Raw genomic sequence first — 15212 nt, 5'->3', positions numbered from 1 at the left:
AGGCCCTGGCACAGAGAGCCCAGAGCAGCTGTGGCTGCCCCTGGATCCCTGGAACTGTCCAAGGCCCGGTTGGGACAGGGCTTGGAGCCGGCTGGGACAGTAGAAGGTGTCCCTGCATGGCAGGCAGGGGTTGGGACAGGTTGACCTTTAAAAGGTCCTTTCCAACCCATTCCAGGATTCTTCAGCAGTCTGCCTAAATGGTGGATATTTTTTTGAGCAGAACATGTAACTGTTCTCTGAAGACCTAACTCTTCACAGATAATCTTACAGCCCTTCACTCATTTCTATGACTGTTCTAGGCTAGATGAACAGAATTCATTATGGTCTGGTTTTGTTAAAATCAAGTAGAAAAACATTTGAAATACAGGTGGGTTCTTCTATAATATTTAGCAGCTTCTCTAGTATGTAATATTTTAATAATAAATCCTTTATATTGCACTGCAGAAAATCTTTGTCTTTCAAGCAGCATTTGCTGTGTTGAGAGGGAAACTGCCTATTGGTAGGGCTGTCTTCTTCAATTAATAATTGGTCATTTTTATTGGTTTTGCTTTCAGAAAGCAAAGTTTCATGAGATACTATTGCTGAGACATCATAAAGGTGTTGCCAGAACAGTGGGACTACAGAAAACTTTATATTCCTGCTTCGGTGATGATTTTGGATACATTTTCCTCATTAACTTGATGCTCTTGTCTCTGTCCCTGAGGATTTACTCTACCTGTGATGAATGATTGTTATTCCCCCCAGCTCTCTCAGCTGCTCCAGACCTGTCACCTCATGAACTCCACACTGCTTGGCCAAGGCAGGACTTTGGATGCTTATTTAAACTCAGACTCACCTGAAAAGGCCTCCTAAAGCCAAGCCCTTCTCCATCAGTAGCACCTTAGCAAGTCTTTGAGCTCAGCCCCTAAAGCAGGTAATTCCCTTTACACAAGGGAACAAACCAGGCCCCACAGGCTCAGTAAACACAAAAGCTGGAGAAGATCAGAACCACAGATTAGGCAAAAATTTTGATTACAACTATTTTTTGTATGTAAACCTTCAAAAAGGTGCCTCCTGTGTCTGATCCATTGTGAGATACAGAAAAAGTGTAACTGCGCCTGAGAAAACAGAGCTTTAAATACTTTTTTCCAGTTAATACCTGTGTGTGCATTTGTATGTATTTATTTTTTCTGGCCCAAACTCAAGTACTGAATTTTCTGGTTTTCTTTTTTTTCTGAAATGTGAATTTTTTTTCTGCTGAAAATACTCCTTGAGTTTAACAGAGACTATCACTTAGTTTTGTACAGTAACAGAGACTTGTTTTTAAAGCACGTTGACATTTTAATTGTTTTATTTGGAACATACTGTGATAAGGTTTGATACCACCTGACTTTATTGAGCAAACTGTGCCGTGGGAGGCTCATGCTGGATACATTTCTGCTCACTAATCAAGAAGAGCATTGCCATTGGGGTTTGTAGCCATCATAGACAAGTTTCTTCCTCGTTTCCCTGTGACAGTCAGTGATTAAATGGAATTAAATAGGATTTCTAGGATCATTTTTTGGTCTTGAAGGTCCCCAGGATTTTGGGCATGAATTTTCCCATTTTCTTGTCTTTGGCATCTGTGTCATATTCCTCTTCACTGGGACTCGTGTGCTCGTCCTTCTTGCAGAACACCTCAAACCTGCTGTAGACTCGCTTTTCCTTCCGCATGTTCTCCATCTTCTTCAGAAGGGTGTCTCTGTCCTCCGATGGCTGCCGCTGCAGGTTCCGTTTCTGGCTCCCAAAGCTCTCCGACCTGTGGATGTTGCAGCTTTTCTCCTTTTCCCCTTTTCTTTCCAAGCTTGTGGTGGACCTGGAGAGGTCAGGGTTGCTGGTGGATGGCAGTTGCTTGGCCAGCTCGGCTCTGTTCTTCTGGCTGTTGGCAGAGATCTGCTCCAGGATCACCTTGGTGTCGTCACGCAGGTTGCTGCTGTACAGGATGTTGGCTGTGGAGGACGGGAACCTCCCTTGTGTTGTCTGGCTGCTCTTGGGGGGCAGTGGTGCTGCAAATTTGGGGGGTTTTTCTTCCTCCATTGCTTCCTGGCAGTCCCCTATGGATGATCGTTTGAGCACCACTGCCTGCTTGTCACATTTCCCACTCTCAGAAGCAGGTTCCTCCTCCAATTTCTTTTCACCCTTTGGGTTCAAAAGCTGCTTCAGCCGTAGTGACCCTTTTCTTAAAAACTCCATGGGATTTTGCTCTTGTTTTGAACAGTCTTCTTCAGATTTGTTGAGAGAGCTGTCAGACCCTTGACTTCTGGACAGGCTTTCTAGAACTGAGGATGTAGTACTTGTCCTCACCTGTGGTTTCTTCATTTCTGTGTTGACTAATTTTGGAGAGTCTTCTCTGAAGGTCACTCTGTCCTTCTTCTCTGGGAGAGCCAGTTTCTGAGTGTCTCCTACAAATATCAGGCTCTCCTTCTCTGCAAGAGGAGGTTTGTTCTCGATGGGGTAAAACCGGGATGACAGCTTGTCCACCTTAGTGCCAAGATGTCCCAGGGGATCTTTACTCAATGCATCCCCAAGCTGGGGGGTGGATGAGGTCATTCCAAATGCTCTGTCCAAATCTCCATGCATCTTGTAAGTACTACAGGAGTCTTTGGAGTCCAGCACCCTGCTCTCAAGAATCTTATACTGCACAGATTTGGTACATTTCTTCTCCGTATTCTGAGATTCCTCCTGTAGGTAACCCGAAACAGCTTTGGTGTGGGTGACTGCGCCCCGTTCCATGTCCTTGCCCACAGCTTTGTACTTCTCCAGCAGCTCAGCCACTTTGGAGGAGGCAGCCGTCTTGATGGTTTCATTGTCCTTTGTTAACTCACTGGACATTTGCTCTTTTTGGATCATCTGCACCTTTTCTATTGTGGTGTTGGGCTGATCTAATTTGGCAGCACTGAAAATCAGAGAGGACCTGAGCCTGGAGCTCCTCTGGATCAAGGGATTTATCCTGGACCTGAAGGCATCTGGTTTCATGATCGAGGTTTCTTCACCTGCTCTATCAGAATCTGCAGATTCCTTGGCACTGTCAATTCCCAGTTTGCTACTGAAGGGTGTGGGGGGTTTGAAGGCTGGGACGAGGTCACTGGGGTGCTTTGTGAGGGGATCCCCCAGAGCATCATTGTATGCCTCAGACTCCATCGGCATTGGGAGCCCCTCATCTGGTTCTGACTGGTACGCGCTGAGGTACGAAGAAATCCTCCAGTTCCGTAACCCCGTTCTGTTTTCCTGCGTACTCTTGTCGTCATCCTGCTCTTCATCCTTGTCCTGTAGGAACAGGCGCTGCTCCAGGCTCTGCTTCTGTGTGGGAGAAGTCTGGCAAATGAATTTCTGTCCTATGTTCTGCCTCCGTAACATCATTCCCATGGGGCCGTTGCCCGCGGGGTTCAGCTGGTCGGAGCCGTGTCTCACCTCCCTGGAAGAATTGGAGGGCACGTAGTCCAGCCTCAGGGGGAAACCCTCCTGTGGGAAACTGGGCTCCAGTTCAGGGTATCGGGGTCCCTCTCCATAGTCTTCCAGTTCATTGAATCCTGGCCTCCCCCCTCGAATCCTCTCAAAGAATCCCTGAGGTCTGCCAGGAAGATGGGGATGTTCAAACTGGTACTGGTAGAACTGGTCCTTCTGGAAATGACTGGATTGGATTTTGAACTCATCCATGTTGTTCATGAACATCTGCCGGGTGTACTGCTTGGCAGAAGCAAAATTTTCAAACGTTCCTTCTGCAAAACTGTGTCTCTTAAAAGCATCCAGCTCCAGCTGCTTGGAACGGAGGAAGCCCCTCATGGGATCCATCTGGGAATTCTCCATTTCCACCTTTTTGTACATCCGCATGGCCGACCCCTCCACGGTGTGCCGCAGCATGTCGTCCCGCCGGAAATTGGACAGGAAATACCTGTCCGGATCCACCCTGTCCATGAAGGAGGGGAAGAGACTCTCGTCCCTCTGGAACATCAGGGGGCCTTTCTTGGGGAAGAAAGGCATGTTGTTGCCAAAGGGAGCCAGGGCAAACGTGTTCTCTGCCTTTGCCAGGACGTTGGCTGGAGGAACCAGAGGTTCCGACTGTGCAAACAAAATGCGGAATTCTTCATCAAAGCTGGCCACCAGCTCACCCTGGAAGATGTGTGCAATGCTCCTGTGAATCTTCTCAAAGGACCACATGAAACTGAAGAGAGAACAGAAGTGATGGAGTAACTCAGCTGTACCTGTTTTCATTAAAACATTTGCTCACCTGAAGCAAATTCTAAATTTTCTGGTTGGGCAGAAGTAGGGCAAAGTAACGGCAGACAATTCCCTTGCAGCTGTGTGTTACACATGACTGTTCCCAAACCTAACAGCTTGATTGATTTGGGATCACATCTTTGCAGAGAATTTTACAAGGTAGTAAATGATTTCTGTTCTAAAAAGCCAGTCAGTCATGTCAGCCAGAGTGAGCTGATGATAATCCTTGTGTGAAGCAGATGTTCCCGTCTTTAGCACTGTCAGTAATGACCTGGACAACAGTCAGTGTGTCCCCTCAGCACCTGGCAGGTGAGACCAGTCAGAGGGACCCCAAAGCTGGGAGATGTGCCAGCAGAACCTCCAAAAAGACAAACCCAAGATCTTACTTCTGGGGTGGCACAGCCTTTCCACCCACACAGTTTGAGGGGACTGAACAGAAGGAGCTGGGCTGGAAATGAGGGAGGAAGATGTTCATTGTTATGGTGTTCATCTTCCCAAGTCAAGCTCTGCTTTTTTTCCCTGTTTGCTGAGCAATGGGAAGCAGGGAAGGGATCCCTTACTTTGCCCTGCCTGTGTGTGCAGGTTTGCTGCAGCTGTTAAAACTGTATCACAACCCAGCAGTGCTCCCACCTTTACAGTTCTCTCTACCACATCCTGCTGGGAATGATGAGGGACACCTTTGTAAGGCTTGGCTGCCTGCTGGGCTTAACCAAAACCCTTAGAATTACTGTCACTTTTTTTTTCCCACAGATTTTTTAATTCTGAACGTGAAGGAAGCTTGGTTTGGGTTGTCTGGGCTCAAGGCCTTCTTCAGTTGGTGTATCCGCTGCAAAATTGAGTATTTTTCCCAAAAAATTGCTACTCAGTGTCCTTACTCAGTGAGCAAAACTTGTGTCCCTGATATCCTTGTGGAAGTGCCAGAATGCTGCTTTACCAATTCACCAGCCTGTCTCTCAGAATCCCAGACAGGTTTGGGTTGGAAGGGACCACCACACCTTGTTTCACCCCTTCCACTAGCTCAGGCTGCTCCAAGCCTTGGTGAGCCTCATCTTGAACGCTTCCACAACTTCCTACTTCAGAAATGATACAATATTGGAAAGCCCAAAGCCATAGGAGTGTGGCAGAAGTAGTCCTGAACAATTTACTTGATGCTCTCATAAACAAAAAATGATCCAATTGGAACAGTTAGTTGTTTGGTACAGCATCAAATGTGAGTAATTCTTTTCAAACACCAGGGAGAAAAAACAAAGTGAAATCTTACTGTCATGGAATGTGCACTTTAATCAGATTCTTACAATTTTTTCTTCATATACTGTGGTTTTAAATACCCTTAATTGTATTTGCTTAACTTCCACCATGAGAAGCAACTCATGGTAGGCTTGGATCAACCTGGCCTAGAAGTTTCCCTGCCAACAGCACGGGGAGAAACCATATGAGCTTTAGGATCTATCCAAACCATTCTGTGATCCTATGATTACATTCTCAGAGCATGACAGGTGTTTATCCCATCACCCTTTTAATATGTGAAGGAGAAATTCTTCTACTGCAACTCACTAAAAACATTTATTCTGCCAGAAATTAATGCCTTAGCTGGTAAGATTGTTATTCCCAAAAGGATGATAATGTATTAATGGCTGATCTCAATCCTAACTAAAACCACCCACCACTAAAATCACCCACCTCTCTGTTGCCCAGAGCAGCTGTGACTGCCCCATCCCTGGAAGTGTCCAAGGCCAGGCTGGATGGGGCTGGGAGCAGCCTGGGATAGTGGAAGGTGTCCCTGCCCATGTGGGGCTCTGGGGGTGGAACAAGATGAGCTTTAAAGTCCCTTCTCACACAAACCATGCTGTGATTTGATGATTCTGTGAGTGGAGGTCAAAGTTCATTTGGTTCAGGCTAAGATGCAAATCTTACACTCCTTATGCTATGGCAAATTCTCCCTGGGAATCAGATGGGAGCTGAGCTCCTCTGCAGCCAGCCCCATGCACAAAGCACCTGAGTGTCTCTCTCTGAGCTGGACAGGGTGCCTCACCTGTAGTTGCCACTCAGCACCACCATGCAGTCCACCAGCAGGAACTTCTCCTTCAGGTGCCCCTTGAAGGACATCCCCGTGCGGCAGTAGTAGGTTGGGCCAGACACTGTCCTTACCCTCAGGAACTGCAAACCAGAAAGGCACAGACTCAGATGGGATCCTCATTCCCTCCCCTGCCCTCCTTCCCTGCCTCATTTTAACCCCATCCAGCCCCACTGGGGTTATCCAGCTCCAGTGGTTCTGCCTGCACACACCCATGTACAAACCCCTTTCTCAGCACTTCTCCAGCCCTCACCCCGTGTTGTGCCAGCTCTCCTGACTTTCTTCACACTCATCTTTCACCAGGTTCTCCCCCTTCTCAGGTGTTTCCTGCCATACTGGCCCTCTGTGTGCAGGACACACCCCCTCAGGACACCCATCAGGTAGGGCAGGTCTTTGCTCACCTCCACATAGTTGAGGTTGACTCTGCACTTGGCAGCTGTGTCGAGGAAGAGCTGGGAGTTCATTTCATCCAGCAGGATGTAGACAGGCACCCGGCGAGAAGCAGCATCCAGCACCTCAAACAGCAGGTCCACGTCGGTGAAAACGTCCATCACAATGGCCACCACCTGGGGAAGGGATGCAGGAAGGACTCATGAGCCCCTGTGCTGCCTCATGCCCTGGCCCACCGTGTATCCCAGCTTCTCACACCCCAGAGCTGCCCTGTCCCCATCTCAGCTTCCTTTTCGAACAGGAAACATCCCAATTAAAGGTCCCCTTAAGCACTGTGGGCCCCAACTGGAAGGAGAATTTCTGTCCAGGAAGGTGCATGTTCTGTGTATGCAGGTGAGGGGAAACCCCACTGTGTGCTTCCCGACTCATCAATCCAATAATTCTATTAATTTTTTGGCCATGTAATCACACTGGATGGTGTACGGAGCTGGTCCCCCCACTCAACACCGCCGTGCCATTTTTAGGTAACTTCCTGGCCAGCATTCAGGCAGCCATTCTCAACTGCATCCATGTGCTGATTTTATGGGAAGAGCTTCACAGCTTCACTTTCCTGTCCTTCCCAGCTTCCTGAGTGCAAATACTTGATGGAAAGGGCGTAAGGAAGGAGTGAAACTCTTCTCAGTGGTGCCCGGGGAGAGGACAAGGACAAACTGAAACACAGGAAATTACAGTTCAGTTACAGAAAAGCCTCTGGGACTGTAAGGAGACCATCAGCATGGGAACACGCTGTCCAGAAAGGTGTAGTCTCCACCTTTGGAGACGCTCAAGGACACATCCTGGTGACCCTCTCTAACTGACCTCCTCTGAGCAGGGGGGTGGACAGGACCTGCTCTAGAGGCCCCTTCCAATCTCTAATGTTTTGGGATTCTGTGAACTCTTGGTGTGTTTTAGCAAGGCCTAGGACACGGTGCCCTGACAGCAGAGCAGAGAGAAGCTTTGGTATAGTCAATGCTGGATTTGAATCATCCTGCTCCTCTGTCAGGTTCTGGAAGCAAAGTTTGGGAAATTAGCAGAAGACCTGATGTTCCTCAGCCTGGAGAAGAGAAGGCTCCAGGAAAACCTTAAAGCCCCTTCCAGTGCCTAAAGTGGCTCTGAGAGCTCAGGAGGAACTTTGGACAAGGGCCTGGAGTGGCAAAACAAGGGGAGTGTCTTTACACTGCCAGAGGGCAAAGTTAGATGAGATATTGGGAAGAAATTGTTCCCTGTGAGGGGGATCAGGCCCTGGTACAGTGTGCCCTGAGCAGCCCTGGCTGCCCCATTCCTGAAAGTGTCCAAGACCAGGTTGGACAGGGCTTGGAGCAACCTGGGCTAGTGGAAAGTGTACATCCCCACAGCAGGGAGGTGGAACAGGATGAGCTTTAAGGCCCCTCTGACCCAAACCACTGCACTATGATTCTCTATCCTGATACTTCTCTGGCACAGGTGTGGTTTTACCTCTGCCCTAGCTGGGCTATCCCTGTCTCACCTGCTGAGCTGCTCGGATCATCCTGCGAGCCTCCTCCTTGATGCTGGGGTTGTCTGGCGGGGGTGGCTGCACCAGCGTTGTCACCTCTGTTCCCCTGAAGCCAAAGACCATCGGCCAGCCCAGGTCGAGCTCAGGCACGGCCAGGTCTGAGTTCATGGGCCAGTAAGTCCCGGAGGACCCGTCCATGTCATTGTCCCCCGCTGTGTCCGTGCTGCCCTCCTGGTTGGCGTACTGGGGCTTCTGGAGGTTCTGGATGATGTGCTCCACCTCGGAGCCACAGAGGAAATCTGGGGCTGCCTCCTCAGCCAGGAAGCGCTGGTAGCTCTCCTTGCCCTCCTCCGTGAGCACATCCAGGGCCAGGCGGTAGTACTCCTTGTAGTGGGGGGGAAGGTAGTTGGGGTCCAGGGGGTTGTCCCCCTGTGAGGAGCTTTGGGATCGACGAGCCATCGGGGGAGGGAGAGCTGGAGGGAAACAAAAAACATCCCTGAGATGCAGCAGTGTCATGGCAGCAACACATCCAACACATCCCCCTCAGGGAGCAAAGGCAGAGATTAAAACAACATGGAGCAATGCTGGAGAAAGTTCAATCTAAAGGCATGGGAGACTAAAATTAGGCAGAGGTGTGAGTCACTTAACAATTACCTTCACACAGTTAACTGTTTTGGGCCAAAATATGGAACAAATCAGCCAGGTAGCCCTGGGATAAGCAAGGCCAATGCATCCAACAGAATGATCAACTTTCTCTTTTAGGCTGCTGGTTGCTAAGCTTCAAGTTATCGTTTGTTTAAAAGTCAAGAGAAAAGCTCTAAGTGGTTATTATCTACACCCCATTAAAATTAATTTCCAAATGCTACAGAAGTTATTTACTATGTGTAATGTGGCCCTAAACCAAAAGCACCTGCCTGAACACAAGGGCACCCTCTGGACCCTCACAGGTTGGGTTATCACCACCTCAGCAAATGAACAAAGCAGGTGGTGCAGGGGTGTCCTGCTGGGGTAACACAGCCAGAAGGCAGAGAAGTCTCCATGAAATGAATGAAGAAATAAAAAACAAGGGATGTGATCACTTCTTCAGCCTCCTCATGTTAAGAAAAAACAGAGCTGAAAGGGGCTCACACGCAATATTTGCTAATTGTCTATAGGGGACAATTATTTGAGACTATAGACAAATCTGATTTTAACCCATTTTTGACAGGAAAGTTTGTTGTGCCACAACAGTAGAATCTGACTGATCCACAAAATGCTCAAAGCACTTTGGCTTTATACTCTGAGGCTGGAATGTCAAGGCTGGAATGTTCTTTTCCTGCACCCCACCACTGAGGTGCCAGCAGAGATTTCCTCCTGATCCCCAAAGAGTGAGTGACTCCTGCTGAGTGGTGTTACTGAGTGAGCACAGGAGGTGAGGGTCACTGCTGTCACTGCCATCCAACACATCTGCTCCCAAAATGGGAGGGATTGCCATGGACTGGGAGAAGATCAAACCTCACACTCACAATATCACTCATCAGGAGCTGTAAGGATAAACCAGTTTCAAGTTCTTACCTGACCACCTGCCCAGCACACAGCAGTGCTGTGTTACTCCTGCCTCAACCTCCCACCAATTACTCCTGCTCCAAACTGGAGCTCCTGGTAAAGCTATGTGATACAACAGGAAAAATTACAGTCTTAATGTAAGGATAAGAAAATCCAACAGCTCCATATGTGAGGTACTGCAACAGATACTCATCTCTACAGTTCTCACATGCAGCTGCCTATACAGTCTGAATTGTCTGCATTTATCTGCCCTCTCTAATTCTGTCTTATTTTCTCTGTGTAAGAGGAGAAAGTACAGAGCACTCCAGTATGTGTCTCTGGTGGAAGGTGCCCCTGCCCATCACAGGGGTGTGGAACAAAATGGGCTTTAAGGTCCCTTCCCACTCAGACCATCCTGGGATTCTGGGATTTTAGGATGCTCAAGTCACCAATGTTCCTGCTTTTAACTATTTCAACAGTGTAATTTTAAGGACTTGCTCCCATGTGCCACCAATCTTGGACAGAAGAACAACATATCCAACTCATTCATACATTACCCAGGAAGGGGACAGAGGTCCCACAGCAAGCTGCTCACACTGCTCAGAGATGGGAGTGTGAGAGACAAAGGACCAAGTGCAGCATCAAAAGGAAGGACTATCAGAAGAACCCTCTGGTACTGCTGGGCAATCAAAACAGCAGAGGAAAGGTCATGCTGGTGAAGTGGCAAAGCAATTTTATATTGATTAATAGAATTATTTCACTGCAGTTTTAAATGAAGAAGGAGAAGACTGAGCTTTAAATAAGCATTAAGCAATACTGACTGTTACTGGGCAGGACCACAGAAAACAGCAGCACTACACAGGTTCAGGAGGAACTCAGAGCTGGAGTGGGCTGGGGATATGGATGTTTTATTCCTCAACTCCAAAAAACAGAGGCTTATGCCTGAACTCTGATTCCTCAGTCTAGAGGAGACATCTACAAACTGTGACCAGGGCAGCTCTGCTGCCAGCACAAGGACCAAAAGGACAGAGGATGAACCTGGCAGGTTCAGAAGGACACCAGGAAACCCCTGTGCTCAGCTGGGCTGACCTGGGAGAGCTCTCATTGCTCTGCAGCTCCCTGGCAGCAGGGTGCAGCAGGTGGGGGTCAGGCTCTGCTCCCAGTGTTTACAGTCACCTGAGCCCCACAAGGGGCACTGAGTACATCTGTGAATAAGCAGGGAAAATGGCACCAGTGAAGAGGTAAATTTGATGTGAAAGCAAACTGCTCCTCAAGGGCTTCCCTGAGACACTCGGAGAACATGGACACGGAGCTGGGGGTGTCCTGGTATTACTGAACCCAGCAGTGAGGGTGGGCTGGCTGCTTGGAGGATCACGGGAAGCCTGCAGGGGATTTTTGGAAGGGGCCTGGAAAAGACACATAGCTCATAACTGTGAAATAAAAACCAGAAGTTGTGTTTGTGTCCCCACAGGTGTCTGCCCCAGCTCTTTGTGTGTTCCATGGCTTGGGGCCACCTGGTCTGGTGGAAGGTGTCCTTGCAGAGCATGGAACAAGAGGAGTCCCTTCCAACACAAACCATCTCGTGCTTCCATGATGCCATAAATTGTTGGCATCCTTTAATTCCCTGGGTTGCAACAAGAACACCACCATGTTGATGAATTCTCAGTTTGCACGAAAAACGCTGGTTTATACATATAAGTAAATAAATAAATAGCTATATACACACACATATATACATACACACAAACGCACAAAATTCTGGATATTTCATTTGTCTTCCAAAATCCTTCCCTGTCAGGTAAAGCAGAAGGGAAGAAAGCACCTGGAACCCCAAAGGATATTTATGACCTTTTGTCACTTTGGTGGATGCGAGTTCAGGTCAAGGAATAAATAAAATTTCTCCTGCAACAGCCCATCTTGCTGACTTCAGACGGATTCTGCACTTAGTTCATGGATTTTTATAATTTTGTTTTGCTCTGTTCCAGCCCCTGGGATGACGTGTTTGCAGCTGGCAGAGCTCTGAGGCCTTGGGTCAGATTTGGTGTCATGAAGCTGCTGACTGCCAGGCCAGTTCTCCAGTTCTGGATCAAACCATCCACTATTTGGAAAGCAATTCCTCTCCCAGTCAGATGTAAGCAATCACATGCCACTTCTGACTGATATTTGTGTACCAGAGGGAGGTTTCTAAGACAGAACTGGCTTTTAAACTCCTATCATTTCACTTCTCTCTTAACTAGTCTTGCTCCATTCCAAGTGTGTCCATTATCCCAGTGCAAGGCTGGATTTGGTGGAGGAGCAGTTCTTCACATGCCTCAGGAAACAGGAGATGGATTACTCACTGTGCCACATTGCCCTGCTATTTTTTTACTCCAGAACTGTGTATTCCATGTATTTTGTAGGGCATTCCATGCTTTAAGCCTTGGTTCCCTTTAACCAGAGCTTGGGGAGCACAAGGTCAGGTTTCCCCTCAGAGGGACAGGAGCCTGGACACACACCAGTTATTAGAGTTATCAGCTCTCTTCTTCCCTGATGGCTGCATTCTCCTTGGTCAGAGGCACCTAAAACAACCTGCAGGAGACTGAGGGGAGACCTCAGTGCACTCCACAACCTCCTCATTAGAGGAAGAGGAGGAGCAGACACCGATGTCCTCTCTGGGGTGACCAGTGACAGGACCAGAGGGAGCAGCTGCAGCTGGATCAGGGGAGGGTGAGGTTGGAAATTAAAAAAAAGGTTTTTCCCCCAGAGGATTGTTGGGCACTGGAACAGGTTCCCTGGCAGAGTTCAAGCATTTGGACAACACTCTGGGACACAGGGTGGGACTCCTGGGGGTGGTCCTGTGCAGGGCCAGCAGCTGGGCTCGATGTGTGGCCCCTTCCAACTCAGCTCACTCTGTGATTCTGTGCCTCCAAGCAGGGGTTGGCTCCTTGCTTGAACTTTACCTGCAAATCTATTTCCTGCAGCTTCTTTCACCCCCAAAAAAGACAAATGTTGTATTTCTGGAATTCTGAACCATCAAAACTGTCAAAGAAACTGAGCCACAAACTGAAAATACCCCAAATGTAGATTTTCAGCCTGTAAGTACTGGCTTACTTACTTACTTACTTACATGCTTGTTTATTTATTTAATTAGGAATTTCATTTTATTTTAATTGCTGGCCCCAGTTTACAAAATCTTCTGACATGAGTAATGAGGATTTGAGGGAGAAATGGAATGCTAAAAAGAATAAGGCATGGCAATTTGCTTGGGGGTCTTTATAATGGGTAACAAAATATTTCTTTATAATGGGTAACAAGATATTCTGTGTGCAGTTACAGCTCAGGCACTGAACTGTCAGTGGGTCCAGGAGGAGAGGAGCTCATGCCAAGCCAGCACCTGCAGCTGTGAGACCTGTTCAGCCAGAGGGAACCCTGAACATCCCTCCTTCCGTTCCCATGACAATATTGGAAAACTAAGGTCCTGAGGTCCCCTAGTCCAAAAACCCTGCAGTGCACCTCCAGAAGGGAAGAGGAAAGCTGAAGCACATCACCAATGTCCTCCACACCTTCAAGAGCCACAATTTTACCAGGAAAAGCTTCCCATGAAGAGTGGGAGAGAACTGCCCCAGCATCAGACAGGAAAGGAAAGGAATCCTGCTACATCCTGACAATATGACCTGGGCAAAAATTCCAGCAATTATCTGAAGCTGAATGTTTTGAGCAGAAAACACTGATACAGGACCCAAGACATTCTTCAGACCACTGAGCAACATCCCTGCTGATCCTGCAGCCAAGCCCCTGGGGCTTCAAGGAAAGAAAAATTCCAGAAGGTAAATTAGGCAGCAAGGGGGAAAATCTACCTCTCCCCATCACTGAGCCCTTAGGCCTTGGGAAAGTCACTATAAATAAAGTGCAAACAAGCCATGGCCAGGGCAGCAATTGAGGTGATCACACACAGGCTCTCCATGGCACCTGGGATGCCCGAAGTTACCTGGCCTGGCCTCCAGCCACTGCTGGGGAGGCTGCGGGTCTCTGCACAGCAGGTGTCACACCTGCTGAGCTTCAGATGCCCAAAGGCACCTGGAATGTCCCAAAACCCCAAGGTTTCAGAACCAGGATTACTCCTCCAGGATCAGTGACCAAATGCATATGTACAATGTGCCTACCTGCACCCCCTTACAGATAATATCCAAGAAATATGGGATAGGATTCATCTTCTAACAGACATGCTCACGTTTGGCCAAATACTCTCTTAATTTTTCTCCCAGACATTAACAAATCAGCCTGCTAAAGCCTCAATGCTCGGACCTCAACTGTTTTAACTCTGAAATTCCCCCTTACCCTGTCACACAATCCATCCTACCAAGATCCTGCTTGGAACTGTTAGTGCTCTATACCAGAATTTACCAGAGGATGGGAAGCAGCTTTGACAGGAGGATGAGTCAGATATTGGGGACACACTCCTCCCTGAGGGTGGTGAACCCTGGCATAGGCTGCCCCGTCCCTGGCAGTGTCCAAAGCCAGGCTGGATGGGGTTTGGAGCAGCCCGGGCTAGTGGAAGGTGTCCCTGCCCATGCCAGAGGCGGGGGACTGGATGAGATTTAAGGTAATTCCAACCCCAAACATTCCATGATTCCTCCCCAATATCCCATCTAAACTCTGTCCTTTGGCAGTGGGGAGCCATTCCCTCTTGTCCTGTCACTCCAGGCCTGTGTCCAAAGTCTGTCCCCTTCCAGCTCTCCTGGAGCCCCTTTAGGCACTGGAAGGGGCTCTGAGGTGTCCCCAGAGCTTTCTCCAGGCTGAACAGCCCCAGCTGTCCCAGGCTGGCTCCAGAGCAGCAGGATTCCAGCTCACACTTACACAGTTTTACTTCTTCAGACATTCTAGAAGTCTGTTACCATTATTTGGCATTTCATGCACTTCTCTGCTATCCTAAGTGATCATTCTACGAAATTATGTCCACAAATTTAGAAGTAGCACCACTCGTGATCAGAACCTTTAGAACCAAACCTGCAAAATTTAGTTTCTCCCCAAGAAATCCTTCTCCTAATGCAAAGGCTGGGACAAGCATGAACACGGACAGGTACACAGAAGGATGTGGAAGAATCAGAATCTCCTGAGCTGGAGGGGACACACAAGGGCCACCAAGCCAAACTCCTGGCCCTGCACAGGGAGCCCCAAGAAGCGCACAGAAGGAAGGTGGCATGAGCACTGCTGGCACTCTCTGGGCTGGTGGCTGGGTTTGGCAGGAGGAAGCTGCAGGAGAACAGAAGGCAGCCCTCTGTGGCTGTGTGCAGCAACTCCTCCCATGCTCGGGGGCAGCGGATAAAGGAGAGCACGAAACAGCTTGTTGGAAACCCAGAGAGTGGGAGATGAAGGCCCATGGAATGGGCTGAGGAGAAGCAGGATCCAGATCTGCTCCGCCCGTCTGCTGGGCTGTGCCAAAGCACTGCACTGCTGCTGCTGCTGCGGCTGCTGCTGAGTCAAACACTGCACTGC

The 15212-nt window shown here is 48.6% G+C and overlaps 1 protein-coding gene across 3 annotated transcripts in view; it reads right to left on the bottom strand.

Annotated features, from left to right (window-relative positions):
* Positions 1 to 1124: 1124 nt before the first annotated feature.
* FAM83H (family with sequence similarity 83 member H) overlaps positions 1125 to 15212 on the bottom strand; it is a 23849-nt gene continuing 9761 nt past the window's right edge. For 2 of the 3 annotated variants that reach the window (XM_031065205.1, XM_031065206.1), the window contains exons 2-5: positions 8226 to 8686; positions 6712 to 6876; positions 6269 to 6393; positions 1125 to 4180 (exon numbers count right to left, since the gene is read on the bottom strand). In XM_031065205.1, the coding sequence (XP_030921065.1) occupies positions 1534 to 4180; positions 6269 to 6393; positions 6712 to 6876; positions 8226 to 8686 (3398 nt within the window). In that variant the 3' untranslated portion in view covers positions 1125 to 1533. The remainder of the gene's footprint in view (positions 4181 to 6268; positions 6394 to 6711; positions 6877 to 8225; positions 8687 to 15212) is intronic. The other variant, XM_005430894.3, reaches the window with a different exon arrangement.

This window comes from Geospiza fortis, unplaced genomic scaffold (assembly GCF_000277835.1).
Source record: "Geospiza fortis unplaced genomic scaffold, GeoFor_1.0 scaffold466, whole genome shotgun sequence".
Classification (NCBI taxonomy): Eukaryota; Metazoa; Chordata; class Aves; order Passeriformes; family Thraupidae; genus Geospiza; species Geospiza fortis.
Note: the sequence above shows the minus strand (reverse complement) of the source record. Positions and strands in the feature narration are given on the sequence as shown.